The sequence below is a fragment of the Sander lucioperca genome, chromosome 8, assembly GCF_008315115.2.
Source record: "Sander lucioperca isolate FBNREF2018 chromosome 8, SLUC_FBN_1.2, whole genome shotgun sequence".
NCBI lineage: Eukaryota > Metazoa > Chordata > Actinopteri > Perciformes > Percidae > Sander > Sander lucioperca.
The window spans coordinates 33,850,349-33,860,939 of record NC_050180.1 but is presented as its reverse complement, the minus strand read 5'-3'; the positions used below and the strand labels follow the sequence as shown (position 1 = coordinate 33,860,939).

Sequence of the window (10,591 nt, the reverse complement as noted above, 5' to 3'; positions counted from 1 at the left end):
TTTTCGCATAGGCTAAATAAAGGTATTTCCAACGTAAATTGGTGCATTAAAGGGTATCTAAGTGCAGAAAATGAAGTTGCTGACACTCAAAACTTCCCTGGGGGAGGACACCCAGACCCCCCATATATATAGGCCAATATATATATATATATATATATATATATACACACACACAGTACAGTATACCCACTACAATACATTAGACTACAAAACTGGTGAAATACAAATTGTGGGGCCGTATAGGCTGAGTCCTTTGCAGCGGCCCGGGTTCGAATCCAACATGTGGCCCTTTGTTGCATGTCATCTCCTCTCTTTCTCTCCCCCTTTCCTGTCTATCCACTGTCACTATTGAATAATGGGAAAAGCCCCAAAAAATTATCTTAAAAAAAAAAAAAAAAATTGTGAAGAGTTGTATTGTGTGTGTTGAGATGTTGGGGTTAGTAAAAACAGTGAGAGTGGGCTGGGTGATGGTGAAGGAAATGGGAGGGAAGCTGAGCGGTCAGCGGCCTCAGCTTCTGGTCATCTGGAGAAAAATATACAACAGAATAACTCATAACACACAATACACACTTGTTTTGTTATCTTAGAATACTAATACTACAAAATGCTTCAACTACTACTTAAAATGTGTTCTCCCACCACACTAATCCTTTCTTTGATAGAAGTGTGGGGTATGATTTCGGCATTTATTGTATCTTAAAATTACAAGCTAAAATAATAAAAAATGTTAGCTTTTTTTATGAGCTAAGAAAAGCAGCCTTGTTTTCGTCTTTGTAACAATGTATATTTAAGATTGTCCAGTGTTTTTTTGTTTAGTTTTTTTAAATGGTTCATTCAGCTAAAGATATACTTCGTCCTTTAGTTTATGTGGAAAAACTCAAAATGAACAAATCTAGAGATACATTAGATAGATTTTTTGGACAGTGAGAATTAGGGACCAGTTGTTACAAATGCAAAGGTTAGAGCCACAGTTCAATAATCATGTAATAATCAGGCAAAAGGACAGATATGGAGAATCAACTGAGTGATGTTAACATGATTTATTAAAGTTTTGTACATTACTTTTACAATATATTCCACATAAAGTACTAACAATGTACAATAAATTAGACTAAAAAGATTAGATATGTATATGACTTTAATATGCTGCTATGCACACTTTAAAGCTATAGTGCGTAGTTTCTGTCTCCCCCATGAGGAATTCTAAGTAATGACAACAGAAATGTCGGCGCGTCCACATGATACAAGCCTTCTGTGATCACGCACACCCCCACCCCTCCTCCACACAGTTGCTAGTAGCCAAGGAGGACACGGAGGATTAAAAAAACATGATGGATTCTTCAGAAGAAGTCATTATCTTCACTCGAGTTTCTGCGCGGGAAAGTCACCGGACGCTAGCCTGGCTCCGCCTCCTACATACTTCCGCTTAATTTTCATTTTCCTTCAGTACTACGTCTGGGTGTGCGGTATAGTCTTGGGTTTTCTCTGGCCAAATCTTTGGCGGTCCAATCAGCGAACAGAGGGAGTGGCTGAGAACGATGACGTTGAGGTCGTGCTAGTTTGAGTTGTAGTTCCGTAATGGCGGTGGAGAAAGATGCGATTCGGTCCGTTGTGGCAACGCTGCCGAATATCCAGAAGTTAAAGCCCGAGCAATCTTTGCTGAGTTTTGTTGGTGGCCATGATGTTGTGGCCCTCCTCCCCACGGGGTTCGGGAAAAGTTTGATTTTCCAGTTCGCTCCGTTAGTGGTGAAGGAGTTGGCTAAGGCGAACGCTAGTGATGCTAAGCCGACGTCACGACCAAACGTTAGCGATTGGTTATGGCAGATCCAGAGTGGCTCTGGGCAGATCCAATAGTTTTAAACTTCAACAGAGTACCCGCCTTCAAGGAAGTTAACACTTGTCAATGGAGAGTGGCCAGACTCTCTGTACTAATGAAATGTACCAGAGTCTGGAAGGACCAGGCTAACCGGACGCCACAATCTTCTGAACATAGTCATACTGAGAAATACAGAGAGAGTTGTGTGGAGCTGATGGTCTTAATTAGCTTTGTAGCAACTCATTTGGCAACGGCTTGAATGTAACGGGCGTTCGTTAATATCAAAAAGTTACGCATTAAAGCTTTAAATACCTAATCATGAAGTTTCAACAAATATACACTACCGGTCAAAGGTTTGGGGTCACTTAGAAATTTCCATTCCATTCCATTATAGACAGAACACCAGCTGATCTGAGTGAATGGCTGATCTTTAATGCAATATCTACATTGCCCATTATCGGCAACCATTCATCCAATGTTCCAGAGGCCCATTCTGTTTACTAATCTGATATCATTTTAAAAGGCTAACTGAAAACAACCCTTTTGCAATTATGTAAGCACATAATGTAATCTGAAAACTGCTGCCCTGGTTAAAAAAAACCATGCAACTGATCTCAGCTGGTATTCTGTCTGTAATGGAGTGGAATGGAAATTTCTAAGTGACCCCAAACTTTTGACCGGTAGTGTATGATGTAGACAATATGTCTCTAGAGAAACTCGTCCAGTTTTTCCTATGAGGTCACTTTTGTTCCTTCCAACTCATCAGCAGAGTGAGAGCAAGAGCAAGAGAAAGGCTGTCTGATTTTTATGTACCTGTTTTCCTTTATATTCTTGTCTTTTATGTATTGTATTTCACTTTATTGTGAAGCACTTCAAGATTTTTATCTGTGAAAAGTGCTATTTAAACTTTACTTACTTACTAACTTACAAGAGAGAGGGAGAGCGAAGTGGGTTGATAAAAAGAGGGACATCCCTCTATGTGAGAGGGATCAACGGAGGCTGGCAGTCAGACTGTTCTATTGATCCTATCAGGCCAGCACAGTGAGGCAAGTATCACAACCAGGGGCCAGACTGATACAGTATTAATGCACGCGGCTGCGGTTAGGCACAGAAAGGGAGATTCTGACTGCACAGCGTGACGTCATACAGCAGAAATACATACGATAAAACACACAAGTCAGTGTGCACTTCATCTCTTATGTAATGTCTGGTAGATTCATAAAGGTCAGCTTGATAGTTTTATGAAGTACTGTGATTGGTTAACAATTGAGACCAACCTTTTTTCAGTGTATAAAAATGATGCTGAGCTCAGTTATTTGTGAAGAATTACCTCAGATCTTTCTCTTGAATAAAGAGCTCTTATTAACTTATCTCCAGGTCACAGAATCTTCTTCAAAATGACCTCTTGACATCGGCCAAGCCACGAAACGCGCGCAACTAAACACACAAACAGACTTTTCTCCTGATTTTCCCTGCAGTGGCAATGTGTGTGTGTGTGTGTGTGTGTGTGTGTGTGTGTGTGTGTGTGTGTGTAAGAACGGAGAGAGGGAGGTCTGGCAATGAAAGGCGATCTCAGATTCCTTGCAGGACTAATACGAACACAGGGCGTCACAAGGTCCAGCAGCCAGGAAGGAAAGGGCTTGTGCATGTTGTCATAGATGCTGTAGGAGAACACGCACGCACGCACGCACACACACACACACACACACACACACACACACACACACACACACACACACACACACACACACACACACACACACACACTGCAGGGGGTTGTGCAACGGCGGCTGCCTTCAAAGAGTGTGTGCAGTCAGGTGGGAAATTCCCTGGTCACAGTCCCGGCATTCCAAAGGAGCCAAAGTTATTGCCGCTAGTCACATCCGAGTGTCGGGCAGGTGGCGCGTCAGTGTCGCCTCAGCCTGCGTGTGTCTGTGTCTTTTTCGGTGTGACAGACAGATGAATGAGGAGGAAGTCTAAATGAGAGAGGCCGTTTCAAGTTCATGACCCTCCCTTCTAAGTTAAGCTGCTCACAGGCAAAAACAGGACGAAGACGTATTGCGTGCATGCGTCAGCGCAGTCGGCCCCCGAAAACACAAAAACAACAGGTTAGGCTGCGGGTTTGATCCCCGCATGGGGTCTGAGACGGGCTCCAGGCATTCATTTAGTTACTGTCTGTAGGTACAGTGCATGTCATTACATGCATACATGTCATACACACACATCACAGGCTTTTTTGCAGAACACATTGTTCAGTACCTATTCCCAGAGGGACGCTACGGAGCAGATAAACATTGCGCCACATTATTCTGTCACGCTAACACAACACTGTTAGATTTTACTGACAAACCGAAAGACTTCCGTTAAAAAAAAAAAAAAAAAGAACCGTCCTCAGACCTGATACAGCTCAGATAAAGTTATGTAATCTGATACAGAAAGTGGGTTAAGGATACATCGTGATAAATCACGAACTTAAACCCAAAGTCTGACAAGTTTTAGAGCTTGCAGAACAAATGTTGAGGTTTTGAACGTCTGAGATAAGAAGTGGGTGTTGCGTGTGTCTGTGCGTGTCAGTCTCAGACACTGGCCAGCATCGTAGATGTGAAGATCTGCTGCAGGATTTGGGGGATCTGCTTGGTGTCCATGGCAACGAAGGATCTCCCTGCTGGAAGGGTCTTTTGGAGTCTGAATTAAAGAGAAAAAAAAAAAAAGATGAACTTTAGCAACAGAATCGCTTTCCAAAAAACAAAAAGACAGACAGGTACACGTTTGCTGTGTCAATTGGCTGAGTGCAGTGTGTGTGTGTGTGTGTGTGTGTGTGTGTGTGTGTGTGTCTTAATGAAAGGGCTGTCACTCACATGGAGGGGTCTTAGGAACAAGACAACACAGCCACTTCTATTGCGTTTCAGTTAGGGCAGGACAATAAATTAAAAAAAAATGTATCGTCATTGCGATATCAACTTGCGCAATAAACACATCCCGAAAAAAAATGCGACCCATCGCGAACTTTAAAATGTAACTGTCATTGTTTTATTTAATGGTGGCTTTTATATTCAGTCCAATGTTCAATTTGGTCAGTAAAAGAATGCTGGAAATGATTTCCTTTCATTTTGTTTTTAAATTCAACAAGCAATTTGTTGTATTTTAGCGGAATACTGAAAGCAGCAGAACCGATTACACTTTAAAGGGGAACTATGCAGTTTTTTTTAGCTTAATTTACCTTAACTGAACAGCTTCGGAGTCATTGGAATGGTTATATGACTTTTTTGGGGTTGAATGGTGGACGTCTCGCTTCCCCCTAGCGCCTGTGAGCGGAAAAACCACCCTCGCAACTTTGGGCCGGCGAGCCGGCGGCCTCAGCGTCAGGAAGTATCGCGTGATATCAGGTCTCGCCATGTAACGAATTGCTCACGGCACTACACACATACACGCCCCCATCCAGGAACCGGCTAGCTATAAGAACAAGGTAGCGATGGAGTTTTTCACACTACCGTCATGGCTGAGCCGGCAAAAGAGAAGCAGAAAGCTAGGAAAGCATTGTCGGGGTAGCAGAGAAAGAGGAAACGGCAGACTGACCGAGCGAGGAGTCAGACACGAGTAAACATAGGAGCTGCCAAATATCTATTCTGAAGCTGTAGGGGGAGCTCTATAGAGAAACCTGCGAGCAAAAAGCAAGAAAACAGCAAAGAAATTGCCAAAACTGCATAGCGCGACTTTAACATCTGTTTATCTATCACAAGTAATATTGTTATCACGATATGTAACGTTATCGCATATTTTCCTCATATTGTGCATCCCCAGCTTTAGTCCTTTGCTCAGTCCTTTGTATGAACCCACTACATATGATGGTTCTCTTTCTATCTGTCCCCCATTTACTGACACACTTACACATTCCTCTTTTTTTTCTGCTTCCGTGACATGTGACTCTATCATTCCTCTGTTCCCGCACTCTGACTTGAACCCACAGACTGTTTATAGTTTAGAGTTAATTTCTACCCGACCTCGGCTCCTTAAGTTAAAGAGTAATTCCTCCTGTAAGCGTATGTTTCCGAGGGTCAGGGGTCTCTTTTTCTTTGCTTTTATTCTTCCTCTCTCGGTGTTCCTGCTCTTCACAGAGTCAGGAGCGGGTCATTGTCATCCTGAAGGTCCTTAAGCTCGTGACTGCTGCGCTCTAACCGTGAAGCCGGCGGCTCCACAAAGCGGACAGGGGGGAGTGCACTTACCCTTCTTTTGTCCTGCCTGCAAAGCTCAGGACGTAATCTGGGATGGGACAACAAAGGTCAGCGGGACCAGCAGCGAGCGGGAACATGAGTAGGCCTCAGAGAGACTCAATTGGAGAGTCGTTGTTCTACTTCACTTTGAAGTCTAGTTGTTGGATGACAGGCTACGGTCTACATTAACTTTAAGTGGAGTCTCTTTAGCAGGATGCTTAAAATTGATCACATGGCTGCTTTTGTTACATGGGATGTTGATTTTTAAATACCATTTTCATCACTACCTCTGCTCCCCTCGACCTTTTAACTCCTCTCTCTGGCATCTTTTTTTAATCCCCTTTCCCTCATCTTTTGTCCCTTACTTCCTGCCATCCTTTACCTTATATGGCTTAAGCTCTTTTTTTTCTCTCCCCTCACTAACGTGAGCTATTTAAATTAGCTGATACATGGTTAAACCTCATTAGCTCTTACCAGTGTATCACTGTGTGTACTTGGTCCACAGCAATCTCACCAATCAGTCCCAAAACGTCCCAGTTAGAGAGGAAATACCCAAACATATTCTTTGTAAATCTTTACAATCATTCCCCGAAAGAACCAAGCAGGCCTGCCTTGTTGCACGATTCTTTAAAACATGACATTTTCAGCGTGTAGCTTGCTAGCTTGAAGTTTGTTTGTTGTTGTTTCCTGTATCGAAGGGATTTTGAAAACGGCAACACACAAAGCGCGGAAGGGGCTTTTCCCGGCTTTTTCCTGGAAATGTACTTCCGTTGAGCCAAACTAACTCCACCAAGATGCCCCCTCACTACCCCCTGTCGCCCACCTCCTCACCTTTCGGCCTGATCGCCCAGGGATCCGATGAAGATGGCGAAGGCATTGACCTGCGGGTCAGAGGTCAGGGCTTGGGCGAAGCGCTCGGGCCGGATGCCGTAGCGCTCCAGGTTGGCATCGCTGAGCACCATCACAAAGTGCTCGTCGGCCTCTTCCCGCGCCAGCTCCTTAATGCTGGCCTCGGTGCCCTCCAGAGTGTAGTCGCCGCTCATGCAGAACTGAGAGTGGGCATGCATGGTCTGCAGGGCGAAGGGGGGAGGAGAGAAATGTGATCAGTGAATCATTGTGGGACTGCAATCATAACAATCATATATACAGTATTACATGTTTGGATGTGGTATGTGTGTGTGTGTGTGTGTGTGTGTGTGTGTGTGTGTGTGTGTGTTCTTGTTTAACTATATTCGTGGGGTCCAGGAGTCCAGTATACTTGTGGGGTCCCGACAGCTTTGTGGGGCCAAAATGCTGGACCCCACAAGTTTAAAAAGCTGTTTGAGGGTTAAGACTTGGTTTTAGGATTAGGATTAGAATTAGGTTATGGTTAGGGTGAGGGGAAGGGTTAAGGTTAGGCATTTAGTTGTGATGGTTAAGGTTAGGATAAGGGGCTAGGGAATGCATTATGTCAATGATGGGTCCCCACAAAGATAGTAAGACGCACTATGTGTGTGTGTGTGTGTGTGTGTGTGTGTGTGTGTGTGTGCGTGCGTGTGTGTGTGTGTGTGTGTGTGTGTGTGTGTGTGTGTGTGTGTGCATGATGGAAAGGTGTGTCAGATGTTTGTTGGGTGACTATACAAATGTTTTTTATGTTTGTGTTTCTTAATGTTATCTGTTGATTGTTGGACGAACGTCTCTTATCTTAAAAAAGAGAAGGAACAAGTTTAACAGGTCTTTCAGATGTTGAGGATTTGTACTCACAGGCTAAGATAATAAATGGCTAGATGCCACTAGAGGAAAGTGAAAATGACACAACTAGAGCTGTAACAATTCCAAATGTTGCTGTACAATTAATTGTCTCAGATATAATTGCAATTAACAATTCAATTGTCTCTTTTAGTCAAATTTACTTTTTTTTAAACAAATTATGAATTCCAGGATACATCTTTTGGTTATATCCCTGTCATGTGACCCAGATAATGTAATAACACAGGTACACAGCCTATGAAGTAAACCACGCCTCTAAAACATTTTTCTATCTCCCTGTTGCTATGACTGTGTATTGGGTCAACAACTAGCATAGCTTTAGCTCAACAGTCCGACCAATAACTACTTATATAGTTACAATTTGGCACATCTAAACAAAATCAACAATTACCATCAACAGTCATACCTTAGGCCTTTAGCTAATGTTAGCAACTAACTGCAGTTAAACAAAAAAACCACGATTACGTAAAAAAATTTGACAATTAGACAATTATGTAATAATTTTTACAGGCCTAAACACAGCAGCAACTTTCCAGCTGATAAGTGAGAAAGAAAGAAAGAAAGAAAGAAAGAAAGAAAGAAAGAAAGAAAGAAAGAAAGAAACACGATAATGCAAACCATTGTTTTCAGTGTATTTGGGTGGATATGTGTGTGAATTACAGGTATACAGTTACAAAACAAGAGTGGACTGATTATGAATGTTTACCTTGAGGACTTTGAGTCTCTGTTTGTTATTCTTGGGGACTTTGTCCACTCTGACCAGCTCGATGTCGTAGCCGTCGCCTGAGTGACCGATTATGTCGTACTGCGTGGAGAAAACAGTTAAAGTAAGAGAAAAATGTACAAAGATGGTACAAAAGAAGCAAGTATTGTGATAGACAGACATATTCTTCTAAGAGGATGGATGAATCAAGGGGTGTCTTTGATCCAAGAGTGGGCTTGTGAGATGGCTAGGGTGGCGGCGTTTGAAAAAAAAAAAAAGAAAGGGTAACACTTTACTTGAAGGTATCTACATAAGAGTGACATGACACTGTCATGAACACATGACACTGTCATGACACATGAACTCTAACTCTAAACCTAACTTATCATAACAAAAGCCAAATGACACTTAATGACAAGTGTTATGTCATAAACGTTTATGACTTGTTTATAATGTTTATGACAAGTTCATGACAGTGTCATGTCACTCTTATGGAGATACCTTCAAGTAAAGTGTAACCAAAAAAAGTCATATAAATGGTTTGTAAGATTGAATGTCTACATTAAAAAATGTGGAAAGTCAAGCTCTCTGGAGGGCTCCTAAGAAGCCGTGTGCTTATGTTCTTGTATTGTAATTGTAATATTATGGTTATCCAAGTTGACGGCTGGGGCCTGCAGCCATGGGCGGGGCTAGAAGTGGGGCACGGGGTGGCAACGGCCCTCCCTGAAATATGATTTGCCCCCCCCCCAATCCATTAGATGTTTTATATAGCAGAATTAAAGTGTGTTGTTCTAGCCTATCCAATATTTCCTATATTTCTAAGCAGATTTTCTATGCTGTATTCTGATAAAATGACACAAATGTATGGTACCACATGAACGTAAATGGCAACGACTTTGACAATGACATTTTATTGTTGCACAACTCCAGAATTTTGTGTAAACGCCTGTTGGGTCATCCTCATGCAGGAGCGAGAATAGCATGAAGTGTAAAGACGCAGTGTGATGGTGCAGAAATGTCACGTCGTAATTTATAGCAGGCCATCCTCGCTCCGAGCTGTCCCCCACTACAGTATGGAAGCCCTGTGGAAAGTGGACGTGCCTCCCATAGACCATCCGTCAAATCTGGCTTACATAAAGTCGGGTCAGCCTGGCACCGTGGGCTCCACTCAGCTATTTCAAGACCCAGGTATTATGTATAAGGGCTATTTTTAATAAGGGCAGTGATGAGTTTGTAGGTCAGAGGTATGCGACTGTGTGTCTCATCCGTCCATATCGCTGTTGCTGGGTCAGAAGCCTGTTTTGTCAAAATGTCAAAAGTTTTTTGCACTATACATTTTTAACAGTTTTTATACAACTCAGGGAACAAGAAATCCTTAAATTTAATATATAAATCAGGGCTGCAACTGACGATTATTGTCAATGTCAAATAATCGGTCGATTATTTTCTCGATTAACCGTTTAGTTGTTTGGTCTATAAAAAGTCCGAAAACACACACACACACACACACACACACACACACACACACACACACACACACACTTACTTCAGTGCTGCTCATCACATGTAAGTGTAACTGCTTTCTTTGCATAACACCCCTAAAAGTGCATCTACAGTAATAAATCATAAGACATCTTCACGTGTGTGTGTGTGTGTGTTCACTTTTAGGGATGTTACCCAAAGAAAGCAGTTACACTGGCATGTGATGAGCACTGAAGTGTGTGTGTGTGTGTGTGTGTGTGTGTGTGTGTGTGTGTGTGTGTGTGTGTGTGACACTGATATGTGATCAGTTTTAGGTTGGATTGAGTGTCACTTAGGGGCCAAGAAGTCTGTCTCCGTTCAACTTTTTTACCCTCATATCTCCCTCTCCCCCCTTCGCTCTGCCTCTCTGCCTCTCTCTCTCTATTTTCTCCATCTTTTCCATGATTCTAATTTGTACATGATTCCTTGCTAAGATAGACTCCTTATTTTCCGCTCATGAATGGCCCACGAAATGTGTCAACTGTTGCGTTTTCTTTGCACAAATTAGTACAGTCAAAAGACTGACAAAAGAGCACCAGCGGCACATCAAATGAGACAGCGGCAGGCAAGTAGTGAAGATCATGAGGTTAT

General features: G+C 42.6%; 1 protein-coding gene across 1 annotated transcript in view; it reads right to left on the bottom strand.

The window, feature by feature from the left end:
* Positions 1 to 2,437: 2,437 nt before the first annotated feature.
* The window catches only part of vwa8 (von Willebrand factor A domain containing 8), a 116,591-nt gene continuing 108,437 nt past the window's right edge, over positions 2,438 to 10,591 (bottom strand). The window contains exons 43-45 of the mRNA XM_031295421.2: positions 8,483 to 8,581; positions 6,859 to 7,097; positions 2,438 to 4,501 (exon numbers count right to left, since the gene is read on the bottom strand). Of these exons, the coding sequence (XP_031151281.2) occupies positions 4,393 to 4,501; positions 6,859 to 7,097; positions 8,483 to 8,581 (447 nt within the window). The 3' untranslated portion in view covers positions 2,438 to 4,392. The remainder of the gene's footprint in view (positions 4,502 to 6,858; positions 7,098 to 8,482; positions 8,582 to 10,591) is intronic.